The sequence below is a fragment of the Bos indicus x Bos taurus genome, chromosome 8 (genome assembly GCF_003369695.1).
Source record: "Bos indicus x Bos taurus breed Angus x Brahman F1 hybrid chromosome 8, Bos_hybrid_MaternalHap_v2.0, whole genome shotgun sequence".
Lineage (NCBI taxonomy): Eukaryota > Metazoa > Chordata > Mammalia > Artiodactyla > Bovidae > Bos > Bos indicus x Bos taurus.
The window spans coordinates 103,514,173-103,533,460 of record NC_040083.1 but is presented as its reverse complement, the minus strand read 5'-3'; the positions used below and the strand labels follow the sequence as shown (position 1 = coordinate 103,533,460).

The window sequence follows — 19,288 nt, the reverse complement described above, 5'->3', positions numbered from 1 at the left end:
AAGAGGGTGGCCGTCGGGCCCTTGAGGTCCTTGTCCGGCTGGAGCTCTAAGCCTCCACTGCCCCAAGTTCTTGCCACTAAGGAGACATCTGAGCTCCCTGCAGGGGCTATGCTTGGGTGTCCCTCCACTTAACAAATAAAGAAACTGGGGACCAGCGGTGGCCAGGGGCAGATCTACCTAGAGGGCCTGGGGGCTTGAGAGATGTGGACAGTCAGCCTGGCTTCTGCTGCAGAATAGGAGGGTCCTGTGAGCGAGGAGTCAAGGAAGGGGTCCCAAATCCCTCAGGAAGGAGTTGGTGAAGGACTTACTTTCCACTGACTACCCCGTCCCCCACTCCCCAGAATGGAAGGAACATAACAAGCTTTTCTATCTGCCCTTCCCCTGGCTCATGAGCCTGGAGAGAGCACTCAGGGCACAAATGGAAAAGTCTGACGATCTGAGCTGATAGGTAGTGAGTCCCCCATCGTGGGGGGAAAGCAACTCAGCAAAGGACACTCTTGACAGGGTTTGACCAGAGGATACCCAGGGCCCTGTTCAGCCTTGTATCCTAGTGCTGAGGTGACCACTGGCCAGGGTCTTAGCAGAGCCTGTGGACAAGTTTCCTGCCTCTGGTGGATTCTGGGACTGAACCAAGAAGCTGCTTCTGACATCTCTACCTGACTCAGGAGGAGAGCAAAAGGCCTCGGCCCTGCTTCTGGGTCACTTGCTGGCTGTGAATTGCTCAGTGTGGGTCACGTGGAGGCCACTGACCACATGTGGGTCATCATTTCTGCACCCCCCCCAAGGAAGGGACCCCACGTGGGCAGGGCCCCGGGTGGCACCTCTGCTCTCAGTGCTCCACTTGTATCCATCCACGTCTGGAAAGCTGCCCCAAGGTCATCTTGTTGCTGCGCAGAGAGAAGACAGGTTGTGCCTCCTGGCCCCCACCGAGCAGGAGTCCCAGGGTCTGAGCAAGGGCCCTCCCACCCTACCTTCCCTAGTGGGATCCTGGCCAATAGCATGCCTTCTGGGGAACTCTGTTCTTCCTCCCCTTGCAAACAGATGCTTCCACTAATTTCCTCCAGGCACTTCCATAGCGCTCTGTTGCCCCCAAGATTAAGTCCAAACTCCTGGCAGTGGCCTGCGTGCTGTGTGCTCCAGCCCTGCCTCTCTCTGTCTCTCACGGGTGCTCCGCGCACCAGACACACTATCGCACTTCTCAGTCCCTAAGTGCGTGCTCTGTTTAGCCACCACGCCTCTGAACGCGCGGCTCCCATTTGCCTGTTCCCTTCCTCCATCGTTCCATCTACTGTTCCAGTGGTTCTCAGCCAGGGCTGATGCTGCCCCCTAGAGGGCATCTGGCAATATCTCGAGACTTCAGGGGCTGTCACAACTGGAGCAGGCAGTGCTACTGGGATGCAGTGGCTGGAAGCCAGGCTGTGGCTACATATCCTCTGATGCACAGGACAATCACTCACAGCAAAGAACCGTCTGGTTCCAAATGTCCACAGCGCTGTGGGTGAGAAAGCCTGCCCTGCACGCATCCTATAGATACCACCCTGCGATGGGAACTCTCTCCCGATGCCCCCAGGCTGGGTGTGGACCCCGCCTTCTACATTCCCACAGCCCCGGGGTCTCCCCTTTGCACTGTAAGTGTCTCACTTCCACTTGCACCTCCAGTCCTGACACTGGGCTTCCCAGAAACACAGCTGCATGACCTCATCATGAATATAGAGAGGGGGGAAGATCTGACAGTGAGTAAAGCCCCAGGGTTGGGGTCTGGAGCTAGGACTCTGGCAGTCCTTCTCAAGTTCAGATCCCAAGCCTTGCAACTTACTAACTGTACAATCTGGGCAAGCTGCTTAAACTTGGTTCTCTCATCCTGATAATAAAACTCAGAACTGTTGAGAGGAATAAATGATTTCAAGGTAAAGAATCCGCCTACAATGCAGGAAGACACAGGAGACTGGGTTTGATCCCTGGATCGGGAAGATCCCCTGGAAAAGGAAATGGTGACCCACTCCAGTATTCTCACCTGGAAAATCCCATGGACAGAGAAGTCTGGCAAGCTACAGTCCATGGGGTTGCAAAGAGTCACAAGACTTAGTGACTAAACAGCAGAACACACGAAAAGCACTTCTTTTTTTTTTTTTTTGCCTCCCCACACAGCCTGAGAAATCCTAATTCCCTGATTAGGGCTCAGAGACTGAGCCCGAGCCCTCAGCAGTGAAAGCGTGGGGTCCTAACCACCAGACCACAAGGGAATTCCAGAAAAGCACTACGAATGTTATATGGCATACAACAAGCACTGAATCTATTAGTTATTATTCAAAAAATAAAAATCCTCTCGTTTTCCTTTTTTCTTTAAGAGGGAAAAGTCTTTTCCTAGATCCCTTAATTTCCTCCTAGTTTGCTTCCTTACTGAAGAAGGAAGGATGTAGAGGAAGAGGCCAGGGCTGTCACTCTAGTTTCATGGATGAGACAGAGGGATGGACAGCGAGGACAGAGAGCAAGGATTCAAGCTGCTCATGGCCGGGGCTCCTTCTCCATGCAGTCCTTCCCCTTGGCCATTCCCTGGGATGCGGTCGGGGCTTGCTTCTAACAGTCAACTGGGACCATGATCAAATGTGGACAGACTGCCAGAGGGCTTGTGAGGGGGGGATGTATTTTCATTCAAGCCAGGGAGGAGCACTGGGGCCCAACCTGCAACCTTGCCTGACTCTCCTTGGACTCAGAATCTGAGCTGGACAGACTCTGTCATGCGGTGATGCACAATAAGAAATCTATACTTGGTCTTCAATCCGGTTCCTGGCACAGAGCTCCGAAAACCCTTGGAATTTTCTGAGATAGGGTATCTTTTGCTGTGTTCATGAGATGACTTTTGGAAAGCTCCTAAGTAACCTAAGGGTAGGGGCTGGTGGTCTCCGGAACCAACCACGTGATCAGAGGGTTGCAACTTTCAGTTACCAGTCCCACAGCCTCCAAGGAGGGGAGAGCGGCTGGAGACTGAGTCAATTGCCATCGCCGATGACTTAATCAATTGTGTCTATGTAACGAAGCCCCCAGAAAATCCTAAAAGGACTGGGTTCGGAGGGCTCCCAGCTTGGTGAACAGATGCAGATTCAGAATAGACACAGAAGCTCGTGGCCCGTCCCCATGCCTTGCTTGATGATGCACAACCTCCATCCGGCTGCTCCTCTGTGCCTGCGCTCAGTCGCATCCGACTCTCTGCAACTCTATGGAAGGCAGCCCACCAGGCTCCTCTGTCCATGGGGTTCTCCAGGCAAAATACTGGGGTGGGTTGCCATTTCCTCCTCCAGGGGATTTTCCCAACCCAGGGAACAAACCCGCATCTCTTGTGTCTCCTGCATTGCAGGTGGATTCTTTACCCGCTGAGAAGGGAAGTCCAAAATGACACGTGTGAGTTACAGCCTTTTATAATAAGCCACTAATCTGGTAGGTAGAATGTGTCTCTGAGTTCTGTGAGCTGCCCTAGCAAATTAACAGATGCCAAGGAGGGCCTGGTGGGAACTTTTGGTCTATAGCTAGTTGGTCAGAAGCACAAATGAGACCTGGATTTGCCACTGGCATCGGAAGAGAGGCAGGGAAGGGGGGCGAGAGATGGAGGTGTGGAGTCCTGGGTTGGGGAGCCAGCAGCGATCTTGCAGGACTGAGCCCTCAACCCGTGGAATCTGATGCTGCTCCAAGTAGTGTCAGGACTGAATTAAATTCTAGGACACCCAGCTGGTGTCCCCCAAATTGCTCACTGGTGTGGGCAGCTCCCTTCCCAAAACTCAGGGGCTGGAATCAGTACCAGAAGCTTAAAGATCTGTCAGTGGAACGGCACAGAGTGGGCCAACAGGGCCTGGAGCCAGCGGAGGGAGGTCTTCCTGGATCCACTGGCCGGGGTGCATTCTGGCTAATACCTGGGTTTCCTGCCCCTCAGTGCAGGGGTCAGGGTTCAGTATGGAGTGAGGAAGGATGGGGCGTGGGCAGCCCTGGGCCAGGGAGGGGTCTGTTGTCATCCCTCCCCCACCACACCCCAGGCCTTACTCCAAGTAGACCGCAGAGGAAGTTCTCCAACTTACGAAGTGGATAGTGCTCCCTGGAGGACCCTGCAAAAGAAGAGGCTGGGTCGTGTCTGGCAGGGACTGTGTGCTGCAGTCCCAGGGGCTGTCGGGAGCTGGGAGGGGCTCTCAGGGCATGAGAGAACCCACCACCCTGGTCTCTGCCTGGGACCACCCGGGCTGAGCTGTACTATCCCAGAGGCCTGGCCTGTGAAGTCAGGGCCAGTCCTATGAAGGCCGCCAACACAGCCTGGGGTCCCACCAGCTGCCCTACAATTCAAGGGGAGCACACACTACCTACCGGTGGGCCGGGCTGCCCTCTGGGACCGGGAGGACCCTGGAGGAAGAGAAGAACAGTGAGGCCCCGCTCAAAGGCCTCTCATCCCCCGACCCCGCCCAGGCCTCCTCCTGAGACCCAGGCACCGTGGCCACCTGCGTACAGACCGAGGTCCCAGGACATGACTGGTCACGGGCAGGAAAGCCCAGAGTGCCCGCCCCCCTGACTCCACCATCCCCCCAGCCCTCACACCCCAGCCCACTCACCCTCGGACCTTGCAATCCCTGGAGGGGGACAGAAGCGGGGAGACAGAGTTAGAGGAGCAGATTGAGCCGTGCCACCCCCCTGCCCCCGCCCACCACACTGCCCACCAGCCCGTCCACTCACCAAGTCCCCGCGGCTGCCTTTGTCGCCCTTTGGACCCTGCAAGAAACCATGGCCCAGTGAGAGGGGGCTCAGAGGAGGAGCCCCACTGCCCAGATGGGGAAACTGAGGCTCAGACTGGGTCTAGGTCACACAAACAGTCTTGCCCCAGTGGTCTTTCTGGCCAGCCCCCTGCACATACCTGGCGTCCCGAAGGTCCCAGGATTCCCAGGGGCCCGATGATACCTTCCTTTCCCTAAAGGGGAGAGAAAGGCTTGTGTGTTCTCGTCCCAGCGCCTGGGGAACACAGTCACCAGGACAGGAGGGTAGGGGGCAGCCTGAAGGCCCCCAGGAGATGGAAGGGAGACCTCCCCAGGTGAGGCCAGGCTGCACGTCTGCTGAGCCCGAGTGGTGTGCGTTACAGTGGGCCATTGGTGGGGGATGGGAGCAGGTGAAAGCAGGAAAGACGGCAGCTCAGCTGGCAGGAAGATCACGAGCAAAGGTGTGGAAGCAGGGTAGGGGGTTGGAGGGAGGTTCGAGAGGGAGGGGACATATGTATGCTTATGGCTGATTCACATCGTACGCAGAAACGAACACAACATTGTAAAGCAATTATCCTCCAATTAAAAAATAAATGTTAAGAAAAGGTGTAGAAACAGGAGGGGAGATAGTGGGCAGAGAAGGCTCAGGACTGAAGGAACAGGAAGGGTGACGTCACCCAGCTGATGGCTGGCCGGCCTCGGGTGACTGACCATGCTGGGACAGACAGGGGAGGACTCACCATCAAGCCAGGAGGCCCCCGAGGGCCCTGGATGCCTTTGAAACCGACGTCTCCTTGGGGGCCCTGCGGGAGATGGAGAAGGGCTGCTGTGTCTGGGTGGCCGCTGGGCAAGGGCTCCAGCAGCTCCGCCACCCCTGGGGTCTGCCCAACTTTTGCCCTCCCGGTCAAGAGAGGCCTTCCCTGAGAGGCTCCAGAAAGAGGAACAAATGTCCACAATTAGTATGCAGCAGGCAGCGTGCTGGCTCAGCGCTAAATGGTGTAGGTTTAATCTTCATTGTAACAACCCTTTGCTGCTACTGTGCCCATTTTATAGATGAGAAAACTGAGGCTTGGAGAGACCAAGTAACTTGCTCAGGCACAGAGCAGATAAACTGCGGAGCTGGGCTTAGAACCCAGGTCTGCTGGAACATTAGGCTGGGAGACAAGGGTGTTCATGCTAGATTCTGGCTGTGTTCCAGCCCCCATTGCAAATGCCCAAGAAATATTTGTGAACAAGAAATATTTGTGCCCAAGAAATAATAAGTGAACAAGCAGGTGGATGGACAGGACCCCAAGAGGAATAGAGAATCTGTACCTTGGGTCCAAAGAGGCCAGCCATTCCTGGGAATCCCATCTCACCAGAGTCACCCTATGGGGAGAACAAGATGAGACAGCGCAAGTGAGGCCAAGATAAGGTGCCTGGCCAGTCGGGCAGGACCCCCAGGCCTGCCTCTTTGAAGGGATATCAGCCACTCCACCTCAAGGCAAATGAATGTGAATGGCTCACAAACATGATGCCCGACAGCAGTGGCTAGAAATGCCAACACAATGTTGAACAAAAGTGGTGTGAGCAGGTATCTGACTTATTTCTGCTCTTTGGGAGAAATAATTTAATCCTTCACTAGGAACTACGATAGTAACTATAGATTTTTCATGACTGTCCTTTATCAAGTTGAGGAAGTTTTTTCTATACCAAGTTTGTTGAGAATTTTTATCAGAAATGGAGTTGGATTCTATCATTTGCTTTTCTTGCATCTACTGAAATGATTAATTGGATCTTCTATTTTAGTCTGGGGAAGATTGTGGGCAGGAGGAGAAGGGGACAACAGAGGATGAGATGGTTGGATGGCATCACCGACTCAATGGACATGAGTTTGAGCAAACTCTGGGAGATGGTGATGGACAGGGAAGCCTGGGGTGCTGCAGTCCGTGGGGTCACAAAGAGTTAGACACGACTGAGTGACTAAACAACAAATTTTAGCTTGTTAATATGGTGAATTATATTGATTTATTTTTAAATGTTATACTATCCTTACATTCCTGATCTTTTTTTCCTGATTCACTTGATCTTCTTTTTTAAAAAAATACATTTCTTTATTTGACTGTGTTGGTTCTTACCTGCAGCATGTGGGATTTTATCTTATTTTTAGTTGCAACATGCAGGATCTGTAGCTGTGGCATGTGAACTCTTGGTGGTGCATGTGGGATCTAGTTCCCTGACCAGGGATCGAACCTGGGCCCCCTGCATTGGGAGCATGTTGTCTTAGCCACTGGGCCACCAGGGAAGTTTCAAATCTCACTTGATCTTGACATATCATTCTTTTAATGTATTCTTTGACTGATTTTTCTAAAACAGTATCGAGAACTTTTGTGTCTATACTTCTGAGGTATATTGTAGTCTGAGGTCGGTAGTTTTCTTTTCTTGTAATCTTTGTCTAGCATAGACATCAGGGTAATGCTAACCTCACAGCATGTGTTTGGAAGTATCCCTTCCCTTCAATTTTATGGAAGAGTGTATGCAGAATTGGAATTTTTCTTCCATAAACAATGACTAGAATTTACCAGTGAAGTCATCTGAACCTTTGTGGGAAGTTTTCAGACTATAGATGTAATTTCTCGAATAGATCCAAGGCTGTGTGTGTGCTAAGTCGCTTCAGTCGTGTCTGACTCTTTGTGACCCTATGGACTGAAGCCCTCCAGGCTCCTCTGTCCACAGGATTCTCTAGGCAACAATACTGGAGTGGGTTGCCATGCCCTCCTCCAGGGGATCTTCCCGACCCAGGGATTAAACCCATGTTTCTTACAGTCTCTTGCAGGGGCATGTGGGTTCTTTCTACTAGCGCCACCTGGGAAATCCAGATTCAAGGTTACTTCAGGCTACTTAAGGTTCTGGTTGGGATGGCCTCTCCTCATTCTTAAGGGACCACTCACATCTCGCTCCTCAGCTTTCTTGCATCCCCTCATCCCTGACTCGGGGGAGGCAGAGTGGGATCTCGTGCCCATGGAGAGGGTTGCTCCGTGCTTTGCACAGTGCAGGAAGGTGGCTGGTGGGTCTGCGTGCGTGTGTGTGCATGTGTGGGAACATGTGTGTTCCCTGGGGCTCACTCACCGGCTGGCCTTTGGATCCAGGCTCCCCCTGGTTCCCAGGAAGCCCCATGCCGCCTTCTGTCCCTCGCTTGCCAGGGGGTCCCATCTGCCCAGGCAACCCACTTTCACCCTTAAAGAAACACACCAAGATGACCAGTCAACGGGAGAAAACGGCTCTAGGAGATGGGGAGGGCAGCTGGAGAGACAGAACAGGGATTCCACCAGGTCAGTAAACATCTCTGGTTGCTGGGGCAACAGGTGTAGGTCTGGGGATGGGGGAGGGTGCTCAAACTTCAGCCTGCTTAAGAAGAAAGTCTCTTTTCTTGTTCTGGCATTCAAGGGCCCACTTCCTGACAACTCTCTCACACACCTCTCTTCACTGTTTCTTCCCAACAGGCCAGGCAGTCCCTACCTCCACTCACACTCTTCCTCTTGTCTAGAATGTCGCCTCCCCTTCTTGCCTCATTTAAATCTTCCACAGGCCAAGGCCACCTCTCCCCTCTGCCCTCTGTCTTTAAAGAGGGTTACAACCTCTCTCCAACTCAACTTCAAGCTCAGAGAGGGTGAGAGCCCCATTCATTCATCTCAATTTTCCCTTCAGTGTCTAACCCTGGGCTCAGACAGCCTCATGACTGCCTCCCCCACCGAGCAAGGAAACTTCCTAAAAAGATGCCTTGGAGGGTCCCAGCAGCCAGCAACAGCCATTGCCCCACAAGGCCCACAAGAGGGCGCCCACGGACAGCTCAACAAACAGTTGACAACCTCAAAGGCCTGATAGGGGGCAGTATTACAGCTCCAGGGGTTAACTATCCTTTAAGCCAGGAGAAGGCAGTGGCACCCACTCCAGTACTCTTGCCTGGAAAATCCCATGGACGGGGGAGCCTGGTGGGCTGCAGTCCATGGGGTCGCACAGAGTCGGACACGACTGAGCGACTTCCCTTTCACTTTTCACTTGCATGCATTGGAGAAGGAAATGGCAACCCACTCCAGTGTTCTTGCCTGGAGAATCCCAGGGACGGGGGAGCCTGGTGGGCTGCCGTCTATGGGGTCGCACAGAGTCGGACACGACTGAAGTGACTTAGCAGCAGCAGCAGCAAGCCAGGTTCAAGCTTGGGGAGGGACCCCTGAGGAAGTAGACTCCATTTTTCTCACTGTCCCTGGGACATGGGTGCCCATGTCAGCCCTGTAGTCAGGGTCACTGTAGTCAGTACCAAGGCAGAAAGGGTGGAGGGCGGATAAGAGCATTAACAAGTGTCTGACCTTGAATCCTGGGGGCCCCTGTGCTCCAGGCAAGCCAGCCACACCTGGATCTCCTCTCTTCCCAGCAGGGCCCATGGGCCCGGGGTCCCCGTCATCTCCTTGCTCCCCCTGTGAAGAAAGAGGGCAAAGGAGAATTTTTCATGTTTCAGGAAATAGGCAGCCAAGGAGGCAGGGTGACTTCAAAATCCACCAGCGTGGGAGAAGCCTGGTGGGGGTGGAGGTCAGACTCGGGGATGGAGGCCATGTGTGAGAATGGCTGGACCAGTGGGGCAAGAGGACTTGAAGATTCGTGGGTAGGGAGATGAGGGATCTTAAAAACCAGAAGCTCTCTGCCCTGGACAGGGGTTTTCCCTCAGGGTGCTGGCATGGAGGAGAGACAGTGAGACAGGCCATTGTCCAGGTACCACAGAATGAAGCCACTGACCATGCAGGAAACTTCTAGATATGCTGATTCTGCCCATCCAAGTTCCCAAACCTGCTCCTCCTGGCCCATGGCCTATGGCACCCCACATCCCACCACACGCGCACCTCGTCTCGAACAGAGACACCCTCTGTTAACCCCCAGTCCGGCTCACCTGCTGTCCTGCTTGACCATCGCGGCCAGGAAGCCCATCTGGTCCAGCAACACCCTCGGGGCCCTGTCTCCCCACCACGCCCCGAGGCCCTGGGAGCCCCTGCAGGCCCTGGGAGTAAACGAGAAGCTGGTGAGGGCTTCTGGGGAGGGCAGGGGGTGGGGTGGGTGAACGAAAAGCTGTAAGCCACTCACCTGGATCCCCCTCCGTCCTGGCGCCCCAGCCTTGCCTTGCTTTCCCTTTGGCCCCTGAAAAATCAAGGGGCACACGATGGAGGCTTCCTGGAGGAGGCGCAGAACCCAAGGGGCTCCAGAAGGGAGATCCCTCTGTGGCTCAGCCCTGCCCCTCTACCTCGGCATCTGCATCTGCCAATGGGCCCAGGCACCCCCACCCAGAAGCCCAGGGTCAAGGCCAGCCTTGGGACCTGCCAGGTGCGGCCCCTGACCCTGCTCTGGGCCCTGGGCCCTCACTGGGAACCCGGTGGCAGAGGGTCCAGGCATTGGCAACTTCCTGGTGGGAGCTAAGCCCCATGGCTGGCAGGTCCGTGTGATCCTCAGGGGTGTGGGTATCCCGGAAGGGTGAGGAGTGTGTGTGCGAGCAGAAGGAAGGCGTGTGTGTGTGCACCCCTGGGAGGAAGTTGAGGGCAGTGAGACAGCCCTGGCCCAGCCTCAGTGGAGGCCGATCCAGGAGGCCTGGGTGAAGGCAGGAAATTCCCTCTCCACCGCCTCCGAATTCCTCCATGAGTGTCACGCTCCCTGTCTTCCTCCACATGCTCTCACTTCACTGCTCCCAGTTTTCTTTCTGCAGTGCATTGTGGTGGAAAGGGAGGCCAGCTTTGGATACTGACTGCCCGGGGTTCAAATCCCACTAGCTGACTGAATAGGTGGTCCCCCTCCCAGAGGTTCTATGATTGGGACTGGTCATCTCCTGGCCCTCAGGCCCACTGAAGGAATCCTGGCTGGACCACGCCCTGCAGCGGCCCGTGGTCCCCTCTCCTTCTCATCACACCCCAGTGCTGCCTCCCACGGGCTATGTGCTTAGGCTGGTCTTTCCCTTCCCAGGGTCTACCTTCCCGTGAGCATCCGGGCCTCTTACCTCTTCCCCTTTCGATCCTTTGGGGCCCGGCCGTCCCCGGGGTCCCGGATGCCCCTGCAAACCAAGGTGAGATGACGCAAGGCAGCCCCAGGATTCTCTCCCGGGGAGGGTGGCCAGTCTCCGCCTGGAGGGGGAGGGGTGGGGAGGGGTTTGGGGGTGCAGGCTCTGGGGGTGCCCCCAGGGTCAGGGCAGGAGAAACCAGAATGGGCTGTCCCAGGCCCTCCCGCAGGGCAGGTCTCTTTAAGCTTTAAAGAGACCAGATCTCTAATTCCCCCACTGCTTCTCCACCAGCCCCCCTCTCAGGGCAGGAGGGGGATGGGACAGGAAGCACCACTCACGGGTTGGCCCTGCTGGCCTGGATTTCCACGGAGGCCTTGTACACCCTCCTGTCCCTGGAAGTCAAGCAGAGACAGGTGAAGGGGCTCATCTTGGAGGGAGTGGGGGCCAGGGCAACTGCTAGCCTGGAGGACCCCAAGGAAGCCTTTGTTCTTATTCTTAGCCATGGTTCACTGTCCCCTTAAGTCTCAGCTTCTTCATCTGCAAAATGGGCAGTGGTGCAGTTGGGAAAGAAGCCACCAGCCAGTGTAGGAGACAGAAAAGACTCGGGTTCGATCCCCGGGTTGAGAAGATCCCCTGGAGAAAGAAATGGCAACCCACTCCTGTATTCTCGTCTGGAGAATTCCATGGACAGAAGAGTCTGGAGGGCTACAGTCTGTGGGGATTACAAAGAGTAGGACACAACTGAGCATGAATAAAGGAAAGGACTCCCGCCATCAAGGATGAAGGGTGAAGAGCCTGGGTGGGCGTGGGGGGTGGGGCTGGGTGCTCGTTCAGTGGCCTGTCCTCATTGCTTCTGCTGGGAGAGCTGTTCTCAGTCATAGATGGGGATACTGAGGGTCCTGGAGGGGAAGGGTCTCCCTCCCTCAGGAAAGATCTCGGACCCTTCCCCTTTCAGTATGAATGAGCCCTTAGGGATGCTTAAAACCTGGGCACTTGTGGTGGCAGGACAGGCCCGTTTCCTGGCGAAGGCCGTTCTAATTCCAGGTTGCATGAAACAGAGGCCAAGGAATGACCTCTTACAACGCTTGCGATGCTGCCAGCAAGTAGGAGCTCTGAATACTTACAGGGTATCCAGGGTCCCCTGGTTCGCCACGGTCTCCTCGATCACCCACAGGGCCCTAAATGAAAAGGACAACAATAGAAGACTGCAGGGGTTGCCAGACCGGGGCCTCCTGGGCCACGCCCTCAGCGGAGCTCGCAGCAGCCTCCCCCTGCTCCCCACACAGCTGGGGCTTGGGGCTGCACCCTGGCAGTGGTCCAGGGGGTGGATGGGGGGGGCCCTTACCCGATCTCCAGGTGGTCCAGGGGGCCCCTCAGCCTTGCCGTCCTCGCCCTGCTCCCCCTGCGGAGGCGAAACCAGCGTTAAGACAAACTCCCTGCTCCTGGGGAACTCCAGACACTCCACATTGAGGCCAAGAGGGCCTTCATCAGAGATGAAGAACCCAGTCTACTTAGGGTCACAGACAGAAAGACTGAGGCCAAGAGGGAAGGCAAGACATGGGGTCCAAGGCAGACCCGAGCATGGAAGCAGGAATTCGGAACACAGGACACTGCTCTTTACCCTCCCCTAGGCTGGACTTCCCTGGGGGCTTCCCTGATGGCTCAGATGGTAGAGAATCCACCTGCAATGCAGGAGACCCAGGTTCGATCCCTGGCTCAGGAAAATCCCCTGGAAAAGGGAATGGCTACCCACTCCAGTATTCTTGCCTGGAGAATTCCATGGACAGAGGATCCTGGCGGGCTACGGTCCATGCAGTTGCAAAGAGTCAGGCACGACCAAGCGACTATCACTTTTATTTTCAGGCTGGATACCCCGAGGCTGACACTCTCAGGCTGTCAGCCAGGGTAGCTGAGCCGAGACTTGGTTACACCTGGTTTTGTAGGGGACCAGCTGCCCAGGGCTTCAACACGGCCCTTCTGGTCTCAGAGCTTTTTCTCAGCTGCAAAATGGGGGTAGTTGGGCAGTGAAGGGGACAATGTTGATACCCAGGGAAGGTGGTAGGGCTTCCATGAAGTGATGCAGAAGTCCCTGCATGGTACTCAGCAGGCAGTGACAATAATTCCAACAGCTGGCAAGCGTGAGCACCGACCGCCACAGCTGCACGCAGACACTTAATGAATCCTCCCAGCATTGTCTGTGTGCTAAGCCCCTTCAGTTGTGTAGAACACTTTGAACGCTATGAACTGCAGCCCACCAGCCTCTGTCCGTGGGATTCTCCAGGTAAGAATACTGGAGTGGGTTGCCATGCCTTCCTCCAGGGATCTTCCCAACTCGGGGATCAAATCCATGTTTCTTATGTCTGCTGTATTGGCAGGCGAGTGCTTTACCACTAGCGCCACCTGGGAAGGCTGAATTCTGCCAACAGCCTCACAAAATAGGCGATATTATTCTCCCAGTTTACAGATGAGGACACTGAGGCACAAAGAGGTGGTGTAAGCTGCTTAGCCATTCAGTCCTCAACGAAAGAGCCCCTTTCTCCGACCCTTGCTGGGAGAAGGTGGGCAGAGAACCTGCTTTAGGATGACCCTCCAACTCTTGATGGGAGCCCCAGGGAAGGCCCTGAGCCTCCCTAGGAGGCACTCAGCAGTCACCCACTTGCGGGTCTTGCTCATAAGACAGTTTCTCGTCTGCAAAATGAGATTCTCCTGTTTCATAGCTCTGCTCTGATGACTCAGGAAGCAGCGGTATGGTAAGCTCTCAGCACACAGAGAAGAGGCTCTGTAGAAACTGCTGTTGTTGATAATGATAACAGCTGGGAGGATGCATGGCACGGAGGTGGACAGAGAGACAGGGGGAGGAGCAGAGTTTAAAGCCGAGGTCCTTGGGCCATGGCAGGTCACCCTGGGCCCTGGTCCACCCACAGGACGGGTGGCTGGAAGCCATGTGCCAGCTACAAGGAAGGTGTAGGCAGAGGCTGAGGGCTCAGCATGATCTAGCCCCAGATAACTAGTGTCACCTCCCATGGGGGGACATTCTGGGCAGGCGGCTCAAGCCAGGGTACCTCCAAGCCCCCTGGCTGCTGGCAGGGACTGAAGGGGAGGTCTGAGAGGCAAGAGAGAGGGGACAGTCCCGGGGGCTGGAGCCTGTCCCAGGCCCGAATCAGTCCTGAGGGCTGGCGGCCGTACGCCTTGGCCTGGGGCCCCTGTGGCTCTTGTGGGCAGAGACCGAAGGCAGGAGAGTAGGCCTGAGGCCTAGAACCAGCTGTAGCCGGGAAGGGGGGGTGGTGGCTGGCCCAAGAAGCAGGGATTCCCTCTTCTCCCTGACCACTCTCTTTGGCTCCTTGTCCCAAGGCTCCGTCTTTGTGTGAAGGGAGAGAGCTGGACTGGGGGGCTTTACTTGGTGTTTACCTCGTGGGTTCTGTGCGCCAGGCACTTCATGAGGCATGTTTCATAGAATCCATGTAACATACCTATGCTGCTGTGACCATTGCTCCCATTTTACAGACAAAGAAACTGAGACCCAGGGAAGGAAGGGTTTTAGCCAAGGTCATACAAGAATCAAAGCAATGATGGGGCCCAAAGCTAGCTATACAGATATCCCCCTCTCCTACCCACCACACATTGTAGCTGAAGTTTGGGGATGCATTTTTCGCACCCCAAGATGAAGCCTTCCATCCCCCTTTCTCCTTGTTCCCAGAGTCTCATCCCATCTCCTAGTTCCTATGGCCACTGCCTTTGAAGATAGACACACACCCCCCGAGGGAAGCCCCAAGCTGAACAACATATTGGTTCATTGAAGTGTCTTGTTTCCGACTGGAAAAGCAAGGCCTGGCATCAGACAGTCTGAATCCTGGTCCTGCCATACCCCACACTGATCCTGAGCTAGTCCTGCAGTGTCATGGAGACTCTGTTTCTCCCCCTGTCGAGTGGGGTCCGGACACCTCCGTGCCAGCGTCATGGTGATGAGTGTGAAGAAATCCTGGAGAGGGCGGTCTGCCCCGGGGGTCTCCCCCAGGAACCTGCTCTTCCTCCCTCCCTAGTGCCATCCCGCCGTGACTAGTGACCATTCATGTGGTGGCGGTGGTGTTCAGTCACTCAGTTGTGTCCAACCCTTTGTGGCCCATGGACTGCCGCACACCAGGCTTCCCTGTCCTTCACCATCTCCTGGAGTTTGCTCAAACTCATGTCCATTGAGTCAGTGATGCCATCCAACCATCTCATCCTCTGTCGTCCCCTTCTTCCGTCTTCAATCTTTCCCGGCATCAGGATTTTTTTTTTTTTTTTCCCAATGAGTCGGCTAGCTCTTTAGGGCATCATTCCACAGCCCCTAGCTCAGAGATGCTACTGCTAAGTTGCTTCAGTCGTGTCTGACTCTGTGCGACCCTATAGATGGCAGTCCACTAGGCTCCTCTGTCCCTGGGATTCTCCAGGCAAAAATACTGGAGTGGTTTGCCATTTCCTTCTCCAATGCATGAAAGTGAAAAGTGAAAGTGAAGTCGCTCAGTCTTGCCCAACTCTTAGCGACCCCATGGACCACAGCCTACCAGGCTCCCCTGTCCATGGGATTTTCCAGGCAAGAGTACTGGAGCGGGTTGCCATGCTCAGAGATGAGAACATACTAAATATTAAATCATTATAATAACCATTATAAATCCATAAACACCTGTTGGTTAGCAGATGAATGACTGAACACAAAATAACACCGTATAGAATCAGAAAGTGCATCTGGCTGACGCATATGTGATGTCCTGCTTAGCTTCACGTGCCCGAGGTACCCATCCACTTCACAGATGAGGCAGTCAAGGCTTGGGGAATGCTGGGGCCCCTCCCAAGGCCCCAGCAGACTCAGGGCAGATTTGGGTCAGACTCTAGCTCTCGCAGGCACAGGGACTGCCTCCGGGGCTGTGGACGGCCCAGAGTGAAGGCACCCTCTTGTTTCAGGCTTCGTGTTAGCCCTTTCTGCACCAGCCCTGGCAGACCATGAGGGCCGAGGAGGGACTCGGGGTCCTGTGTGAGGCTTGTGCGGCTTCCTGTGGGATGTGTCAGAGCCTGCGGCCCACTCTGGTTGCAGAGCTGTTCTTCTCCAAGCAGGAAGAAGGGGCCAGCTGGATGGCAAGCTAGGCCAGGGTGATTCACTCAACAGCGGGATGTAGTTAGTGGGGAGCTGACTCGGCAAAAGAAAGGAGGCTTGGGGAGCCGGGAACAAGGAGACCGTGGTGGGCGGTGGGGTGGGGTGGGGGGGGCGCCTGATAGGAGCCTGTTCCTGCTGAGCCATCAGGGGAAGAGGGAAGAAAGGAAGGAAGGGACTCCGCTAATGTAGGACCCAGAGACTTGGGTCCTGGGCCAGCTCGGTGCTGTCTCAGAATGTGACCCTCAGACTTGTGGGATCCACATCCCCACCTACACAGTGGGGAGGGGTGTGGCCATCAGCGAGGTTCCTTCTACCACTTCCTGTCTTCTGTTGAATCTGGAGCCAAGGGGTGGGGCCTGGACACACCTTCCCTCTGCCTGGGCGGTTCCTGGTCTTGAAATGCTGGTGCTTCTCACTTTCCATCCCAAGCCCTCCCCTGGCTCTCACCAGGTGATCTCATTCACTAGTGAGGCTTTGCTCCCCCATCCTCACACAAATGACAGATGGCATCCTTACATCACTGATGTCCATTTCCCCTGCTCAACCGGAAGCCCCAGAAAGGCAGCAACTGTGTCCATTTTTGTTCTGGTGCCAGGCGAGATGACACCCAAGATACCTGTGCTAAATGTAGGTCTAATGACTCCTGCCTGAAGGCCACAGCCAGGGTGACACTGGCCTCTGGGCTGGCCAGGGTATGAACAGGGGTGAGCCTGCCATGAACCCACGCTAGCCCAGCCTCAGTGGCCCCAGGACTTGCTCCCAGTGGCCCCAGATATGAGAAAGCAGTTGCCACCCAGGACCAGACACCCACCTTTTCACCCTTTGGTCCAGGAGGTCCGAGGGGTCCCATGATGCCTTTGTGTCCCTGCAAGAGGTAAGACGGCAGGAGGTGAGAGCACGGGGGAGGGAGGAGTCGGGAGAAGCAGAGGATGAAGGACAAGAACTCAAAGATGGAGACACTCTGGGCTGTGCGATCAGGTCCTGGCTCTGTCCCAACTCACTGTGTGCCTCTGAGCAGGCTCTGTGCCTCTCTGAGCAATGGCCACCTGGACATGCCATGTTGGCCCCAGACACTCCTCTGAGGGGTGTTTGCTTGAGTGGCTGAAGCCTCTGCTCAGGCGTCTTGGAGCAGACCTGGGTGCAGTTCTCAGCAGAGCCCCTAGGTGTGTCCTCCTGGGCAGAGGCAGGAGGCAAATGCTTGCCTCAGCAGGCTTTCCCAGGCCGGGGTGAGGCCTGAAGGTACAGACTCCCACCTTGGGCTCCCAGCACCCACTCTCCAGCTCCCCTCTCCTTTGCCCTCTGCCTCTCCTCCTCTCCTTGCTGCTTCTCTTTCAGACACTGGATCCCACCATCAAGCTTCAGAAGCCATCGGGCCTTGCACACACATTCTTTTGGCTCCCCGAGCCTCAGTTTCCCTTTCTGAGCAAGCCGCATGCCTCTCTGAGGCCTCACCTCCCAGATGTCTAACATGTGTTTGGTTTGGCCGCCTCTAGGGGGTGGGGGGGTTGCCAAATTAGGATGCAAAAATGGGCTCCGACCCACCACTTCCACAGAGAGCAGTTGCAAAGTTCAGACACGAGGTGTGTGCAGCACCCACCACGGGGAAGAAGGACTGAGTGAGGCCAGGGATTCAGGGGGGCTCTCTGTCTGTTCACCCCAGCCCTGTCTGGCCCACTGCTGGTCTGCGGACCCAGGTGTTCCTGGGCGCGAGGGAGACTATGAATCTGTGTGGCCCTCGGCTGGGAGGAGGTGGGGGCAGCAGCCGAGGCGGCCTGAGTCCAGGCCTGCGGGGCAGAGTTCCAGAAAGCGGGGAGGTCAGAGCTCCTTACGTCGTAACCAGCCAGTCCCGGCTCTCCTTGGGCCCCCATCCGTCCTGGAGCACCCTGTGAGGGGAGAAGACCCCCGTTGGTACCCAGTGTGACTCTCACAGAAGGAACGCGGACACTGTCTCTCCCACAGGCTCCCGCCCAGTTCAGCCCCGCAGCCTGGCACGTCCGCCCTGCTCAGAACCTGGTCCGGAGACCGAGGTGGAAAGCAAGCGGCTCTCCAGAGCACTCCTCCTCCCCCAGCCATTCCCTCTTCCAGCTCCAGTGGTTTAGAGAGCCAGTTGCTAAATTTTCCCCACTTTTGTGAGCCAATTATTAAATAAAACCATGATGAAAAGTTAAATTATATGAACTTACAGATAAATCAATTATATTAAAAACACAGATGATAAATATCCCAAACTCATCCCTTCCTAATTATTTTACTACATTTTGTTATTATCTATGCTCCTGAGGATATTTTTGTTGATTGAATCTGTGTGGCAGAAACATTGTTACCCCTGGGTAGCCAGTATCTGCAGGGGAACAGTTCCAGGACCCCCCGTGGATGTGAAACCCTGGGGATACAGACCGACTCTACCAGCTAATGGAGCTTTCTCACACATCCCCTCCAAGTCTGCATTCAGTGACATCATGCTGGTAGCTGGAAGTCGGCTACCGTGGGAGCATTTACACCACGGAATCTTGCAAATGCCGCGAACAAGCACAGCTGTTTATCGGCGCACATCGGCCGCTCAGAGATGCTGTGCCAGCCTTGTCTGCCCCTTCCCTCGGCTCCTCTTGGGGTCTTCCTCCTGCTGCAGTGATCAAACCCTTAAGGGGCCCTTCCTTCAGGGCCGGCCAGCAGTGGGCTGGACCACCCTCAGGGTCACCCAGGAATCTTCAGTAGCTTCATCCTGCCCCCCACCCCCCACCCGCGTGAATCTATTTCCAATGGGAAAAGTCCTTGTCCAATAGAAATACCCTCAAGGGTCTGGTCCCTTCCCTACACCCTGACAGCAGGACTTGATAATCAGGGGTTATAAAGGGCTTCAGAAGATCCACAGACTCCCTTCAAATGGCAAGAAATTCTGTGCTGTATGTACTTTACAGGGGGAGGGGCGAGAGCTTCTGTAGGTCCCCAAAGGGATCCACAATTCCAAAGATCTTTCTGGAGGGCAGACACAAAGTCAGGTGGGCAATGCTTTCCTCTCTGCCCTCGGCTCCATGACCCTCATCCCAGCCACCCAGACAGTTCTCACCGTTGGTCCCAGGCTGCCCCGGGACCCTTTAGGGCCTGGGGTGCCAGGGGGTCCGGGGTCTCCAGGGACGCCCATCTCACCCAGCTGTCCTTGGTAGCCCTTGGCACCCTGCAGTGGGGGAGAGACAGGGTATCACCAGGTGTCCGCAGAGGGGAGGGGAGGGCGGGAGCTAGGCGGCAGGGGCATGGCCCGATTCAGGTGGAAGGAGGAGGAGGGGTCCCTACCTTGGCTCCCGTCCGGCCCTTCTCGCCTTGCTTCCCTGGTTTTCCTTCAGGACCCTGAAAGGTAAAGAGGGGAAGAGAGAAAAAGATGAGCAATGAGAGAAAACTGAGGCAGATCCACAGATTTGC

The 19,288-nt window shown here is 55.5% G+C and overlaps 1 protein-coding gene across 8 annotated transcripts in view; it reads right to left on the bottom strand.

Moving 5' to 3' along the window:
- The window catches only part of COL27A1 (collagen type XXVII alpha 1 chain), a 153,102-nt gene that overhangs the window by 15,054 nt on the left and 118,760 nt on the right, over window positions 1-19,288 (bottom strand). For 5 of the 8 annotated variants that reach the window (XM_027550601.1, XM_027550600.1, XM_027550603.1 and 2 more), the window contains 20 exons: window positions 19,163-19,216; window positions 18,939-19,046; window positions 17,701-17,754; window positions 16,683-16,736; window positions 12,086-12,142; window positions 11,865-11,918; window positions 11,079-11,132; window positions 10,741-10,794; window positions 9,840-9,893; window positions 9,649-9,756; window positions 9,074-9,181; window positions 7,836-7,943; window positions 6,042-6,095; window positions 5,468-5,530; window positions 4,889-4,942; window positions 4,711-4,746; window positions 4,598-4,607; window positions 4,348-4,383; window positions 4,033-4,094; window positions 822-887 (listed from right to left, as the gene is read on the bottom strand). In XM_027550601.1, the coding sequence (XP_027406402.1) occupies window positions 822-887; window positions 4,033-4,094; window positions 4,348-4,383; window positions 4,598-4,607; window positions 4,711-4,746; window positions 4,889-4,942; window positions 5,468-5,530; window positions 6,042-6,095; window positions 7,836-7,943; window positions 9,074-9,181; window positions 9,649-9,756; window positions 9,840-9,893; window positions 10,741-10,794; window positions 11,079-11,132; window positions 11,865-11,918; window positions 12,086-12,142; window positions 16,683-16,736; window positions 17,701-17,754; window positions 18,939-19,046; window positions 19,163-19,216 (1,248 nt within the window). Of the gene's footprint in view, window positions 1-821; window positions 888-4,032; window positions 4,095-4,347; window positions 4,384-4,589; window positions 4,608-4,710; window positions 4,747-4,888; window positions 4,943-5,467; window positions 5,531-6,041; window positions 6,096-7,835; window positions 7,944-9,073; window positions 9,182-9,648; window positions 9,757-9,839; window positions 9,894-10,740; window positions 10,795-11,078; window positions 11,133-11,864; window positions 11,919-12,085; window positions 12,143-16,682; window positions 16,737-17,700; window positions 17,755-18,938; window positions 19,047-19,162; window positions 19,217-19,288 lie in introns of all 8 variants that reach the window. The other 3 variants (XR_003512404.1, XM_027550606.1, XM_027550602.1) reach the window with 3 other exon arrangements.